Below are 17,093 nucleotides of genomic sequence, written 5' to 3'. Positions count from 1 at the left end.
GGCTGCCAATTCATTTTCCTCACATTATGCACAATAATTACCCAGTTACTGTTTAACAAGGCTTAGATTAGAATTTGCAAACTGCAACAGCGAAAAAAAACCCGAGAAACTCATTGGATTGGCACAGAACAATCAAAACACATAATTATAATATGACCGTGTAATAACAAACATTGTAACTTTTATTGATTGATATAGTATTGATTCCGGATAAGTGCAATTTTATTAACCTGTCAACATGGGGATATTGTAGTGAAATGACTTTCTTCATGGGTTGGGGAGTCTTCAGGTCACACATTGTGAATGCTGAAACATACAGTAAATTAAACAAACAAAGCTACTAAACAGTCATAAGCTGTCTCACTAAATTCGTCCTACAAAATTCACAGACACGTCTTCAAATAAAAATATAAGCACTTGATTTCTGCGTAACTTGTTCTCTTTTTATTGTTAATTCTATTTTTTCTAACATTTCAAATAAATTAATTTACTCAAATAATTTTAGCAGTTTTCAAACTTTAAACTTTTAACTTTTGTAATGTACACAGTTCCTGTCGTCCATTTGGTATGTGATAGTTTCAAGTATGTGACTTTACGTTGGTTGCAAGCAGGACATAAAGACAGGTTTCACAGCCAATAATCTGGATCTAAATTGTAAGATTGACATGGTTGTGCAAAACACATGACTTGTTTGACCCTGACGTCAAAGGACATTGCACCAGGACCAGAGTCTGCCAAACAGTTCTATTTAGTAATGTCTCCCCAGAAACTCAGATTTCTAACAGCACTGAAGCAGTTTTGGTTAAAATTAGGCTGCTTCTTTATAATTTTTTAAAAAAAATTTACACTTTGAATCGGCTTCATTCAAGACGGCAGACGAGCAGCCAGTTACTTGACCTCTACCAGTGCCACTCTGAAGCTGACCGCTTAGGGTCAGTCTGGGATGGGGGAGGAGTGAGATTGAACCGACTATTTCAGACCCCAGTGCCTGACCTTCAGTCCACTCAGCAACCTGGCTGAAATCAGATACTCATTACGCGAGAGAAAATTTTGGTTTGTCGATTTTATAAGCATCCGTAGGCAATCAGCATCTTTATTTACACCAATCCAGATATACATTTTAGACGTACTAGAAACTTTAAAAAAGTGTGCATTTATATTTAATTGATTACAAACTACATTCAGCCAACCATTCCAAAATGGCCAGCAGCACCAGATCCAATGTCAGTCCGTTGTAAAAGTGGCCACCAATTTTCTATTCTTGTTATGCTGCTTATTGGTCACTGAGACATTAAGTTAGCTAAGCAAGTCTTCAAAATCTGCATTCCACCACTAATGATAATTGATTTTCTTTTCTCCTTTCTGATAAAAGTCTTTAAAGATATTAAAATGGATAAGATGATGTAACACACATAATTCCCAACTCAGAGGAGAAGCAGATTCTTTTTTGTCAAGTAAAATTGACAATAATTGCTGCCTGACTTGAATATTGTCAAACATGCCTCAAGTTAATGTGTAGCAGGCAGATGGGTGATCCTGTGGGCTGTCCAGACACCAGGAAGGCAACTAATTTTTGGGATTAAACCACAATTCACTTTAGCCGAGAAACTTCATGTTTGTCGCATGATAACATAACCAGCAAGTGTGACGCAGGAGCAGTTGTCCTTTGAAAACACACAGTACAGCAATAATTCATGAAAACACACACAACCTTTTAAAAAAAAACCCTGCATTTGATTAGCTACTTCCTATTTGGATGTCAATAATGTAAAAATGAACAATAAAGACATTTAAACTGTCCTCGCCATTGTCAAATTTGATAGGGATAGAAAATCACCAAACCCTAGATACAACTGCAGATATTACCCTCTCCAATCTGGGAGAGCAATGCCAAGTTCTGAGTTTCATGAAGCAATTCTGAACTTGATTCAATATGCTCTTTTGGTCATCTGGCTGTCCAAAAGGGTCCACAAGACAGTTCCTCATTGCTGATAATGTGAGACAAGGATGGCAGGTACCACAATAAGTGACATCAGCTTCACCACACAAACCCAATGTAACATCAGATGTTGACGAGGATATCAAGCGGCACAAAACCCTTCTTCTTCCCACTGCGCACTTTAATGAAACCATTAATTTCTTCACCCTTGTCCACACAGATCTGCAAATAGAGGGAAGTGTTAAATAGCCAGCTGCATTTGATTCACATTAAGCGTTTAGAACATTACAGCGCAGTACAGACCCTTCGGCCCTCGATGTTGCGCCGACCAGTGGAACCAATCTAATGACCCTCTAACCTAAACTATTCCAATGTTATCCATATGCCTATCCACTGACCATTTGAATGCCCTTAAAGTTGGCGAGTCCACAACTGCTGCAGGCAGGGCATTCCACATCTTTACTACCCTCTGAGTAAAGAACCTACCTCTGACATCCGTCCTATAATTATCACCCCTCAATTTAAAGCTATGCCCCCTCGTGTTAGTCATCACCATCCGAGGAAAAAGGCTCTCACTGTCCACCCTATATAACCCTCTGATCATCTTGTATGCCTCAATTAGGTCACCTCTTAACCTTCTTCTCTCTAACGAAAACTGCAGGAAGTCTCTAGAAGCTCATTTTTATGAGCTGTGACATTGGAAGTGTGTGTTTGTATAATACAAAGCAAATTTCTCTGATTTATTTATGATTTTGACATGTAACAGTATCAAAGCTTAATTGCGTGGTCTCAAGAAACTGTGGGTCATTTTAAACTACACTGCCCATGCAGTGATCTAGTGGAGCGAAAGGTCCACCTTTAGGCCACATGCCTGATTTTTGTTCCAATGATTCACTTCCCCAGGTTATCACCCAGGCCATGAAATGCTCCCCCTTGTTTGTCCCCAACTCAACCCCACCCCCTAGGAATCGTTGAAGGTGAATGTATTATTTAAACATTTACAGAGCGAGATGATTTTCAGGTTTTCAGAAGATAAACCAGTATTCAATATTGATTTGGCCCAAGTGGTAGAAAATGCACTGATGCGTTTCATTTGGATATAACAGAGAATGGCAGGAGTTGGGGGTGAGGGGAGAGTGCGTGGTGGCAGTAACAGAACAGAATCATAGAATCCTACAGTGCAGAAGGAGGCCATTTGGCCCATCGAGTCTGCACTGACCACAATTCCACCCAGACCCTATCCCCATAACCTCATGCATTTACCCTAATTAGTCCCCTGACATTAAGGGACAATTTAGCATGACCAATCCATCGAACCTGCACATCTTTGGACTGTGGGGGGAAACCAGAGCACCCAGAGGAAACAGATGAAGACACAGGAACATATGCAAACTCCATACGCAAGTCAGGAATTAAACCCAGTCCCTGTTGCTGTGAGACAGCAGTACTAACCACTGTGCCATCGTGCCAGCCTTGGGGTGTAAACACTTAGCATCGCTATTAATTGGTAATTAAGCAAGAGTTAATTGTTGCTGATAACACAAATGAGGCGAAAATGACACAAAGACTTCAAAAATTCAATACTGCAGAAAATAGCTCTCTTTCAACCTTTCCAGAACCTGACGATGCATAGGTTAAATTTACGTCTGTTTCTGTAGCTAATACTCCTGGAATAGGTCGCAAAACACCACATCAAGCACAGCCACATTCACTCTCACACACACAGACAAACTAAAGGGTAATATAGCATAGCCAATCCACCTAACCTGCACATCTTTGGACTGTGGGAGGAAATCGGAGCACCCAGAGGAAACCCACACAGACATTGGGAGAACGTGCAAACTCCACGTAGACAGACTCCAGGCTGGTCCCGGCCGCTGTGAGGCAGCAGTGCTAACCACTCAGTACAGACTGTAAGTGGACCTCAGAAGGCAGGTGGAGATGAAATAAAATAAACTTCTAAAAATGTTACATGATGTCAAAATGATAGCCCTTGGGAAAACGTCAATAAGGAACTCTATTGAAACTGCATGGACTGTCACTGCAGCAGCCGGCCTGTCAATCAAAGCAGAGTTTTTTGAACAATCGCTGTGAGCTTACGCCAGTTTCTTTTAACTTTGAAGAGCGAGTCAATTATAAAACTCCAGATCATAGAAGTTAAAAAGACCTTAACTGCCCTCCATGAGTGTTTACAACTACTCAATCAATTTTTGATTCCCACACTGCAGGTTAAGGCCCTTGCAACAGTCAAAATGGAGTTTGTTTGAACTTAACACTAAGTTCAAATGGTCCTGCTGAATTCAGGTTTCAAGTGTGAATCAAGCCCGCCCCTTTCACCATACCCACAAAAATGAGGTTTGTCAGAAATGTGGACATTCCAGACGCAAATCTGAGTCGAGTCTGCCATTTTAAATGTCCATAAATCTCCTCAACTCTGCAAAAATCTGGCCTTTGGTTTGTGTTTTCACAAAACAGAGGGACAAATAGACATTGCAAAGGACAAGTGTGAAAGGCATAGTGAGGGAGGAAATATTAAAGTGCTTAGCATCAATGAAAGTGAATAAAGCACCAGGCCAGGATGAAATTTCTCCCGGGCAGTTGTAGAAAATAAGGGAAGAAATAGCAGGGGGTCTCTGACCATTGGTTTCCGATCCTTTCTGGCTATTGGTGTTATGCAGGAAACTGGAAGGCGGCTATCATAGACAGGGAAAATGACAAGCTGCATCCAAAATTCCCTCAATAGCAGAAAGCTAAGAGCAATGGTTGATGGGTCCTTCCAATGGGGATCTACAAGGCTCAGCATTGGACCTTCTGCTTTTTGTGCCTATAGCTCTGCATAGATCATTTACAGCGCACACTAAGGGTTCAATAGCTCCTTCTGTGCTGTAAATTATTTGTGAGTTTATACGTCGCAAATGCTGTTGGCCTTTCAGCAGCAAGAAGCTTACCCTTGGCCTGAGAATTTGATAATTCCTTGTCCTAAAGTCATATTCACCAGCTTCTATTCTCTTTCTGCTTGCAACAGAACTATAAACTTTGTTCCTAACTGTTGATGACAGTAGTAGTTTATCCTCTTGTGTTCACGTGGAGTTGGGATAACTTTGGCAAGAGTAGAATGGATGTTAAACAAATTATACTGCATTCTTCACTGCTACCGAAGGGATCTTTGAGCTATTAAATATGTGCGAGGAACACTGGCCCTGCAAGTTGTGGGTGCAGTGTCCTCAAGAATTACTGTTACCACACCCACAACTTCCTGATATGTGCAGAAGAGACATGTGAGATAATATTAAGTAAGTAAAATTACCCTACTATCATAGACCTATAATAAAATGCACCAATGTGCAGAATCAGCCTTCACATTCCTCAGTGAGAAAACGGCATTTTTTGGAATATTTGAAACAAATCTTCAGATCAAACACACTGAACCAATGACCCCTTGGGTTGAAATGTCAGCCCTTTTATCCTAAGCAAATCCACAGCTACTAAATGTGGATTCGAAAAGAATTGGCCTTTCATGATGAGAAAATGAGCTAGTAACCATATTAACAAATAACATTTAAATGAAGCTTCAATTACTATTGTTTTCATTTCAAACTGTATGGAGCCTTGCCTACATCAGGAAATTGCTCCAAATGTTTTCTGGATGAAATGGTTGTGTTTCGCTCATGATTTTGCAATGAGCTGCATTGCTGGGTGAGGCTTTGCGCTGGGTGGACAGATTTGAACAATCACTCCTTAGTGAGCATCCATGTCGACTGTTACACACCTGAATCTTCACTGAATCTTGACAGTGCAGAAGGAGGCCATTCAGGCCATCAAGTTTACACTGGCTCTCTGAAAGAGCGTTCTACCTATAGTTCCACTCCTCTGCCTTATCCCTGCAACTTTGCACATTCTTTCTCTTCTGATAGCAATCAAATTCTCTTTTTGAATACCTTGATCGAACTTGCCACTACCTTCTTCTTCTTCTCTGGAAGTTCATTCCAGACTCCAACCACCCTCTGGGCGAAAAAAAAGTTTTCCTGACATCAATTTTACTCTTTTTGCCAATTATTTTGATTCTGTGGCCTTGGCAGCAACAGCAGTGTGAGGTCTGGTGACTTGTTGATGCAAAGGGTGTTGACTGCAATATGGATTCATTGGAAACATCAGTAATGTCTTCTGGTTGTAGGAAGGGCAAATATAATATAATTAACTCATTCTTAAAGGTACATTGTTAAGCAGTTTAAAAATAACCAGGAACTGCATGACCAAACATGAAGAACTGTGGATTGAGTGGAGGATTGAGAAAAAAATAGCAATTTGCATTTTAATAGTCCCTTTCATGTAGGGAAATGACCAAAGGCACTTCCGGGAGTTGACATTTTAAAAAATTCATTCACGGAATTAAATTCAAATTTGGGGACCTTGTATCTAATAGGCTGATAGGATCATGTTATAATTACTTTTGAGTTTCATAGATGTGGAATGGGCACCAATATAGCAGGGGCATGTGTCTCACTATCCTGTCCACCCCCGCTGCAATCTTCCAGGGATGGGGAATCATCGGATGGCCAATCATCGGATGGCCCCCTTGAATGTGGGCCAATCAAAGCCCTTAAGCCAATTAACAGTCATGTAAGGGCCTCTCCCATGTCACTTGGATTTTACCCTCAGAAAGAAAGGTCAAATGTTGAGCCAATCCCCACCTGTCTAGCCCTGCCTTACATTCTAGGCCGGCTCCTGCCTAGTTTGCTTCTTCTGACAATGCACTGTAGTCTCAACAGTGGCCACCGCTCCCTGGTGGCGCTGCTGGGTCAAACAGCTGTCAGCTACCTTCCTGCCCAATAGGCTGGAAGTCCCGCCTCAAGCCAATCAATTGTTAAAAGGCCATGGGCTGAGCACGCCAGAAGTTATTACGTAAACTTTAATTTTCATAATTAACATAAAAACAAAAGAAGTTTTGCATGTTAATAACCTGATTTTCTTTCACATTTATCTGTCCTTCTTCCTTCGAACCTGTGAACGGTTTGGTGCATCTGAAGACCTTCTCACCTACCATCACTTTCTGAACAAACGTTGCAGGGAAATACCCAACTCGGTCAGCGATTTTACCCTGGAGAATGAAAAAGAAAAATAACCAATAAAAAAGATTGACTACACCTGGATCCATTGCTGCAGAAAGATCAGGGCCACAATGTTACATCCCCATCTTTGACCTATAATGTAAGGTTGAGGTAGGCTCCTTATTGGCACTACTGTGTCATGACCTCACCACATGAAGATGAGGTGAGGAGAGACAAACCAAAGGGCTTGTGGTCTGTTCATTCAACCCAGATCATTACATTGAATTGTTGGCTCCGAGGAGGGAACGAGCCCAGTCAGTTTTAATCAAACTAATAAAGGGCATTGTCCATAGCACAGAGATGTCTCTATCACTAATAGATACTAAACTGATGCACTGGCTTAGAGGTGAATAGATTGGCTGTTCTGGGAATGAGATATTATGTTGGAGGTTCTGTTCAGAGATTGTGGTATATATTTGGCGGGACAAGGGTACCAAAATTTCATCACTCCTTCTGGTTGTTCAATGGGAACAGATATCAGATTTGGAGGTCTTGTTTGCTGGATTCTTGATTTTCCACCAACTAAACTTAGTTGGAAGTGTCAGAACTGAACATGATGGCTTCTGCAGTTGGACTTCTAAACATATCGGTGCATTTCATTGCTATCCAAAGGGGTATGCATCAATCTCAAGGTCTGAGTATAAAATGGAGGTTGCAGGGACTAGAAGGTCAGAGATATAGGTGGAGGAAGTCTAGCCACAAGACCTCCATCCTGGGAGAGTGGTGAGGACAGCCCCTTGCTCCCATGCCTCCAGCCTGAAACCACTCAACCTCTGAATCGTTGTTGGGTGGGTGGAGGGGGGTTGTTTCTATTCTTCACTGCTGTGCACTCAGCCTCAATATATTCACACAGCCTTTATTTGGAGTATGTGAGACTTTCTAGCAAACTGAAATCTGTCAAACCCTCTCTATTGCATTGAAATTCTTTGATCTTCATCAATTTCAAAGTGTGGTGTTTTGAAAGAGGTTCTGCTGGCAGCTTAATGGATTTCTACACAGCCTCCAGCCTGCTGTGTTTATTTACATTTCCCTCACACTAGAATGGGGCATTTCAAGTACTTCCATTGTTCCTAACCATAATGTTTACATCAACTGAACCTTACTGACAGCTGTGGTTTCTTCAAAGGCAGGGGTCTGAGTGGGGTAGTGAGCTGACTTGGTAAAGAGGGCTGATTGTGTGTCCCTCTTTGGTGAGGGGTTTGTAATGGTTCCCTGGTCAAGGGGGGGGCTCATCATTTTCATTTTGGTAGGGGGTCTATCTCCCAGTGCAGAGATCTCTGAACAGCTGGGCTGCCTGGCGGGTTTCCTGAGGTGCATTAATTTGCATCGATCAGGTGGGTGAATCCCATATAACATACGCTGCCAGTGCCACTGCGAAACACTCCAGCTTTCCCATTGGTGTGGGTACTTAATCCCGATTCTAGAGAATGGTGGCCACGATTACAACACTGGAGCACCACTTCTCTAAATACTAATCCCTGAAAGTACAGCTCCTTGCTGCGTGAGTAGGACCATGAAACCACAGTCAGATTTTGCAGAGCTCTGCACAGACCACGCTCTCTGCTTCTCCGCACGCAGAAAAATGAAGCTTTTATTGTAACAATGCTCCAATTTATTCCAGTAATGATGCTCTCGAGCCAACTGCACTTAAAATCTTTAATCCAAACAGCATAACAATTTGCAATACACTTTCGTAATTATTTGGCAGAAATTGTGCAAGTAATCATCCATGATTTCTGTTTTTTTCTAACTTAACTGGGACGCCGCCATGTTTATAATGCAATAAATATAACTCATGTAATGTCCAATTTGCACTTCACTGGGAGGAATGTACTAAATCTGACATCTTAGCAGAGTGGTTTTAGTTTATCTGTTTTTTTAAAACATAATTCAAAAAGTGGTCACTTAAACATAAATTAATTTTGAGAAGTATGAATCAGGTTTTCTATTCTAAAAATGGTTGGCAGGACCTGGATGTGGGAGTCCCACCCCCATTTGTAACAAGTCCAATTTTTGCTGGCATAACCAGGGAGCAGAGAGTGATTCACACAAAAATGGTAATTGGGCTGAAGCTTCCTGTGCCGTAATTTTCTATGTTCTTTGAAAGTCTGCATGGCTAATTGAACTCAGTGCTGAATCAAAGCAACCCCCATTTTGGTTGTTGTAAGGGCCTCAATCCACAGTGTGGTAATCACAAATATTTGAGGTGGATGTAACATACCTTAAGGGTGGATAAGGTCCATATAACTATCATGATCTTAGATTCTTTTTAAATCCCCTGCTCTCTAAGTATGAAAATAAAACAGGCTGAAGCTGTCAGCGACAGCCAAAAAAAAAACATGCTGGATAGTTTAGATTGGCTAGCCATCTGCTGTAGGTTAGAAAAACATTACCACCAGGTCGAGTAGTTTCAATAGATAGAGGTCTTTGTTGATATTTCCCCAAGGGCTATTATTGCCATTATTAATGCGTGGCTGACTTTCAAAAGGTATAATTCGGGTGTTTTGAATTCACACTGCGATTGATAGTTTAAAGAGGTTATTAAAGATTTAGCTGTCTTAGATATAGGAGACGAATAAAAGTTTGTTTTTAAAGAAATTGATCATTTGAGGAAATTTAAAATCTTTAAACATGTTTCTTAAATGGAGGCCTTTTTCACAGGCAAGTATGTACAAGTGGGAGCTGAATCAGATCATTGGAAGTTAAATTTTTCATCTTCACATGTCTCCTAAGGAATCCCCATGCAGAATACTGGGTGAGTGGCTATGGATGTGACAAGGGGCAGCGGGGGGATATGAGGAGCCATGGCAGGGGCTGTAGGGGCTATGGGAGGTGGGTGAGAGGTGAGTTGGCATAGAGATGGCAAGGGGGGATGAGAGGCCATGAAGTCTGGGTGGGGGGTTGTTGACGGCAAAGGGCCTAACAGTGACTAAAACAACTGGAATGAATATCAGAAAGCTGAAGTGGGTCTTCTAACCAGCCCACTTTAGAACCTGTCCATCCCCATGACTAGCTGGGATCTGCTTCTGGGGTTGATGGGCCTGATTCTATCCTGCCCCTACCATCCTGAGGGAAACATTGGATCGCACAGAGCCCTTTAAACTGAGATGGGTCTGCTGGGAGGGGCGATTTCCAACCTAAGCACCCATCTCAGTAGCGAAAATCTGGCTCTATTTATAAATGACAGTAGCCATGTTTTAGCAGCTAAAATGCTGAATTGTTAAACCTTCAATAGTATTTTTAAAAAGCTGATTCGAACAACACGTCAAGTCCAGTCTAATAGGTTCTATAACCAGAACATGAACTGGACAATGCTGATTTCTATTAGGTGATTTGAGTCTATGGTAGTACTTTAACATTAATCATCTAATAGTGTTAAGTGCAGATCTAGTCTTCCTATACTGATCCAGGTCTGTGATTAATACATAAGAAATAGGAGCAGGAGTAGGCCATCCAGCCCCTCGAACCTGCCCCACCATTCAATAAGATCATGGCTGATCTGTCGTGTCTCAGTTCCACATTCCCGCCCTCTCCCCATAATCCTTAATCCCCTTGCCTATCAAAAACCTATCAACCCGCTTAAAAATATTTAGCGAGGCAGCCTCCACCACTTCAACGGGCAGAGAATTCCAGAGATTCACCACCCTTTGAATGAAGAAGTTCCTCCTCTGCACTAAATAACCCAGGATATCTCGTATGGGCTATGTCCCCCATCATTCTTTTTAATTACTATCATTGAATCTCTAGTTAAAGAAAACACACTGAGGTATGGTTATTTTCCTCTAGCGGAGTGTAATAAAATCATGAACTTGTCCTTAATCAATCCTCTTCTTTGTTTGTTTGTTGGTTTACTGTTAGGACCTGGATTAAGACATACTGGATTTCTCATCATCCTCCACAAGTGTTGGCAACTGACACAGAAAAAGTGAAAATAGTGATATTGTGCATTAAACATGCTGCCCCCTCACCTCAAGTGCAGTGCACCCTCCATATGGGATGTTCACAATCTCTGACACATTTTCACATTCAGTCTCACATATGCCTAAACTCCAGTCTTAATGGAGTTAAATTGCTGGGAAAGACATAGTCAAGGGAAGGAGATAGTCATCGACTTCAGGAAGCGTAGTAGAGAACATGCCCTTGTCTACATCAATTGGGATGAAGTAGAAATGGTCGAGAGCTTCAGGTTTTTAAGGTATCCAGATCACCAACAACCTGCCCTAGTCCCCCCCCCCCCCCCCCCCCCATACCAACACTATAGTTAAGAAAGCAGAAGACTAAGGAAATTTGGCATGTCAGCTTCGACTCTCACCAACTTTTACAGATGCAACATAGAAAGCATTCTTTCTGGTTGTATCACAGCTTGGTATGGCTCCTGCTCTGCCCAAAACGGCAAGAAACTATAAAGTGACATCAACATAGCGCAGTCCATCACGCAAACCAGTCTCCCATCCATTGACTCTGTTTACACTTCCTGCTGCCTCGGAAAAACAGCCAGCAAAAAACCCCACACACCCTGAACATACTCTCTTCCACCTTCTTCTAATGGGACAAAGACACAGAACAAAGAACAGAGAAAATTACAGCACAGGAACAGGCCCTTCTGCCCTCCAAGCCTGCACCGACCATGCTGCCCAACTTAACTAAAACCCCCTAACCTTCCAGGGACCATATCCCTCTATTCCCATCCTATTCATGTATTTGTCAAGACAACCCCTTAAAAGTTACTACTGTTTCCGCTTCCACTACCTCCCCCGGCAACGAGTTCCAGGCACCCACTACTCTGTGTAAAAAATCTGCCTCGTCCATCTCCTTTAAACCTGGCCCCTCACACCTTAAACCCGTGCCCCCTAGTAATTGACTCTTCCACCCTGGGAAAAAGCTTCTGACTGTCCGTTCTGTCCATGCATCTCTTAATCTTGTAGACTTCTATCAGATCGCCCCTCAACCTCCGTTATTCCAGTGAGAACAAAGCAATTTTCTCCAACCTCTCCTCATTGCTAATGCCCTCCATACCAGGCAACATCCTGGTAAATCTTTTCTATACCCTCTCCAACGCCTCCACATCCTTCTGGTAGTGTGTGGTGGCCAGAATTGAACATATATTCCAAGTGCGGCCAAACTAAGGTTGTATAAAGCTGCAACATGACTTGCCAATTTTTAAACTCAGTGCCCCGGCCAATGAAGGCAAGCATGCCGTATGCCTTCTTGACTACCTTCTCCACCTGCACTGCCACTTTCAGTGACTTGTGTACCTGTACACCCAGATCCCTTTGCCAAGTGTTCTGCCATTTATTGTATATTTCCTATCTGTATTCGATCTTCCAAAATGCATTACCTCACATTTGTCCGGATTAAACTCCATCTGCCATCTCGCCACCCAAGTCTCCAACTGATCTAGATCCTGCTGTATCCTTTGATGTTTCTCATCGCTATCTGCAAATCCACCAACCTTTGTGTTGTCCACAAACTTACAAATCAAACCAATTACATTTTCCTCCAAATCATCTACATATATTACAAAGAGCAAAGATCCCAGCAGTGATATCTGAGGAACACCACTTGTCACAGCCCTCCATTCAGAAACACAGCCTTCCACTGCTATCCTCTGTCTTCTCTGACCGAGCCAGTTTTGTATCCACCTTGCCAGTTCACTTCTGATCCCATGCGGCTTCACCTTCTGCACCAGTCTGCCACGAGGGACCTTGTCAAAGGCCTTACTGAAGTCCATGTAGACAATATCCACTGCCCTACCCTCATCAATCATCTTCATCACTTCCTCAAAAAACTCGATCAAGTTAGTGAAACACAACCTCCCCTTCACAAAACCATGTTGCCTCTCGCTAATGCATCCATGTATTTCCAAGTAGGAATAAATCCTGTCTTAAAGAATCCTCTCCAATAATTTCCCTACCACTGATGTAAGGCTCACTGGCCTATAATTACCTGGATTATTCTTGCTGCCCTTCTTAAACAAAGGATTAACATGGGCTATTCTCCAATCCTTTCGGACTCCCCTCTAGCCAGTGAGGATATAAAGATTTCTCTCAAGGCCCCAGCAATTTCCTCCCTTGCCTCTCTCAGTATTCTGGGATATATCCCATCAGGCCCTGGGGACTTGTCTACTTTAATGTTTCTCAAGAATCCCAATACTTCCTCCTTTTTGATCTCAACATGAATCAAATTATCTACACATCCTTTCCCAGACTCATCATCCACTAAGTCCTTCTAGAACAAAGGACAAAGAACAAAAACAGCCCGGGAAACAGGCCCTTCAGCCCACGAGGCCGTGCCGCCATTTTAACATTACCAGTCCCCCCCTCCACCCATGTCCCTTATCTCTTTGATGAATAGTGACACAAAGTCCTCATTTAATACCTTGCCCATTTCCTCTGGCTCCATGCATAGATTCTCTTCCCTGTCCTTGAACAAACCAATCCTCTCCCTGGCTACCCTCGTGGTCTTTACATATGTATAAAAAGCCTTTGGGATTTTCCTTAATCCTGCTGGCCAATGCTTTTTTGTGACCCCTTTAAATCTTCCTTACTCCTTGCTTAAGTTTCTTTCTACTTTCCTTGTATTCCACACTTGCTTCATGTGTTCCCAGCCTCCTAGCTTTGACAAATGCTTCCTTTTTCTCTTTGACTAGGCTCACAATATCTCTTGTCATCCAAGGTTCCCCAAAACTTGCCATACTTATCCTTCATCCTTACAGGAATGTACTGGTCCTGAATCCCTATCAACTTACACTTGAAAGTCTCCCACATGCCAGATGTTGATTTGCCCTCAAACATCTGCCCCCAGTCTACATTCTTCAGTTCCTGCCTAATATTGTTATAATTATCCTCCCCCCAGTTTAGCACCTTAACTTGAGGACTGCACTTATCTTTATTTATCAGTACCCTACAGCTTATTGAATTGTGGTCACTGTTCCCATGAATCAATCAAGATCACCAACCGATTCAAGAATAGCTTCTGCCCTGTTGCCACATATTAAGTTGATCTTCCTCTATACCCTAGTTATGATTGTAACACTACATTCTGCATCCTTTCCTTCTCTATGAATGGTCCGCTTTGACTATATAGAACACAAGAAACAGTACTTTTCACTGTATACTAACACACGTGACAATAATAACTCAAATCAAAAGACATAAATAGGTCTGTTTGATTCAGGGAAATTATTCATTGTTGAGGGACATGTTGAACAGTTGCCTGTAAGAGTGGTTGCTACTGCAATTTGATTGCTGATTATTTGCTTTACCTTCCCTTATATAGCCTCTGCATGTCATGTCATTCTACTTGGCTTAAGGCACAATGTCAAAATATAGTAGTGGAGTTTGTGTCTGCTAAATATGGTATCCGAACTTCATGTCGGGGCTTATATTCATCAAAACCTTTGTTCCAAATTCATTTGAGGAGAGTTATTGGCTTGTTTATGGAAAATCGCAGTAACATTTGGAAGAACTTCCACAGGGTTCTGTGATCTTTCACCAGGATTTTTGCAGAAATTTGGAGAAACAGAGCAAACAGCCACTTCCACTGGGATTTCCTTTGATCCTTCGCAAATTAATGGCAGGCTGAATAGCAGAAAGTGAATGGAAATTACCGCTGACATCGTAAGTAGCATTACAAAATTAACAAGAACCTGTAAGGATTATAGAGACAAACTTTGCGGTCCACCTATCAAAACTGAAAGCCCATCGATCCTGAGAGAAATTTGGGTCAGTTATGGTCTCGCTAACTCACTGAAAATGGACCCATCACTTCATATTTGCTTCAATTTATTGGCATTACAATATAAAAAAGGCATGCAATTAACCAGAATCTACACTGGTAGCATTATGGTTATGTTAATGGACAGGTAATTCAGAGAAAAATTAGTTTCTAATCCCTGAATACAAGTTTGAGAATTGGAAAAAAAACTGTGAACAAGAATTTGATATAAATGTGACAATGAAGCTGGCAAATTATTGTAAAAATTTGTTCACTAATGTCCTGCGGCGAAAGAAAGCTGATGACCTTACTGAGTCTAGCCAATACATGATTCCACTTCCATACAGAGCTGGTTGAATCCTCAACCACCTTCAAAGTAGCTAAGCAAACAATGCAGTCATATCAAATTGCTAGCAAGGGACAGAAGAATAAACTGCAAATGTCATTTGAATCAATAATGACAATGGTCTGCAAAGTCTAACTCACTAACATCTGGAGACTGATACCAAGATTGAAAGATCTGTCACACAGATTACTCAAGTTATAACCTGACACAGAATCATATCTCAAGGCATCATATTTGTTTACCAATGTATCAGACTCCTCCATCATCATTTGCACCAGGAACATAGGGGCAGGAGTAGGCCATTGTCCCTTGTGCCTGTTCCATCATTCAAAGAGACCATGTTTGATTTATATTCAATTTCCATCCCCCCATCAAGGAGGCTGTTGATGGGGGTTCTATGATGGTAATGACATTGAATGTCAAGAGGAAATGGTTAGAACATAGAACATAGAAAACTACAGCACAAACAGGCCCTTCGGCCCACAAGTTGCGCTGATCATATCCATACCTAGTAGGTCTACCTGTAACCCTCAATCCCATTAAATCCCATGTACTCATCCAGAAGTCTCTTAAAAGAGCCCAACGAGTTCGCCTCTACCCCCACCGACGGCAGCCGATTCCACTCACCACCCTCTGAGTGAAATACTTACCCTTGACATCTCCTCTGTACCTACTCCCCAGCACCTTAAACCTGTGTCCTCTCGTAGCGATCATTTCAGCCCTGGGAAATAGCCTCTGAGAATCCACCCGAGCTATACCTCTCAACATCTTATACACCTCTATCAGGTCACCTCTAATCCTTCGTCTCTCCAGGGAGAAAAGACTGAGCTCCCTCAACCTATCCTTATAAGGCATGCCACCCAATCCAGGCATCATCCTTGTAAATCTCCTCTGCACCCTTTCAATAGCTTCCACATCCTTCTTGTAATGAGGAATAGCTTCCACGTTTTTCTTGTAATGAGATTCCCTTCTGTTGGAGATAGTCATTGCGCGGCACATGTGATGTGAATAGCACTGCTCACTTATCAGCCCACTGCATTGGGCATGGATTGTTTCATTACCTGAGGAATTGCGAATGACATTGATAATTGTCAATCACCAGCAAACATACCCACTTCCTCAGAACGGTGGGGAAGGTCATTGATGAAGTAGCTGAAGTCATTTCAGCCTAGGATGCTACCCTGAGGCACTGGCATCCTAAGGATGAAATGATTGGTTTCAACAGCCTATTCCCTGCTAAAACCATAAGACATAGGAGCAGAATTAGGCCACTCGGCCCACCAAGACTGCTCCACCATTCAATCATGGCTGATATTTTTCTCATCCCCATTCTATAAGACATTGTGCTAGCTATGTCTCCAGTGTTATAATCCAGGTCAGAAACCCCAAGGTATTTTATGAAGGTAGCTTAGACAATAGGATTTGTACTTTGAATTTGGCTAGGGTAAGCATGAGGTGTTTAACTTTAGATATGATTCAAATAACCCACTAGGGAGTTTTTAAACAAACAAAGTTGATTTAAGAACACAGTCAACACGTAGAAAGAAAATTAGCAATAGTTTTTACAAATTACAAATAAAAGAAACATGATATCGTATAAATCTTAACAACTAAATGCACTGTACCAATAAAACAAATCTCCTTATAAACATATATCTACCACAAGTTTAGCACAGGAAATAAGAATGCTCACATGATGCTAGAAGTTAGTCTTTTGGTTGGAGAATTGAAACTCTGATTCCCAGCCTTATACCTTCCAGCAGACCTTGAGGTAGAGATAACACCACTGTGTTCTAGTTCCAGTTCTTAGCCAGCAAACTATTGCAGGGGACAGAGGCCATCCTTGCCTCTCGTTACTAGCCAGCAAACCACCGACAGCAGAATTTTCACTCCAGAGAGGCAAGAAAACCTGCTTCCAGTCTGCCGTTCAAGCAGCTTCTAACTAAAACAGCAGCCAAAAACTGAAAGTAAAAGAACTCTTGTC

The 17,093-nt window shown here is 41.9% G+C and overlaps 1 protein-coding gene across 1 annotated transcript in view; it reads right to left on the bottom strand.

Annotated features, from left to right (window-relative positions):
- Positions 1-209: 209 nt before the first annotated feature.
- stac (SH3 and cysteine rich domain) overlaps positions 210-17,093 on the bottom strand; it is a 157,637-nt gene continuing 140,753 nt past the window's right edge. The window contains exons 10-11 of the mRNA XM_080193691.1: positions 6,900-7,037; positions 210-2,161 (exon numbers count right to left, since the gene is read on the bottom strand). Of these exons, the coding sequence (XP_080049817.1) occupies positions 2,063-2,161; positions 6,900-7,037 (237 nt within the window). The 3' untranslated portion in view covers positions 210-2,062. The remainder of the gene's footprint in view (positions 2,162-6,899; positions 7,038-17,093) is intronic.

The sequence above is a fragment of the Carcharhinus amblyrhynchos genome, chromosome 8 (genome assembly GCF_965287045.1).
Source record: "Carcharhinus amblyrhynchos chromosome 8, sCarAmb.v2.hapA, whole genome shotgun sequence".
NCBI classification, from domain to species: Eukaryota; Metazoa; Chordata; class Chondrichthyes; order Carcharhiniformes; family Carcharhinidae; genus Carcharhinus; species Carcharhinus amblyrhynchos.
Note: the sequence above shows the minus strand (reverse complement) of the source record. Positions and strands in the feature narration are given on the sequence as shown.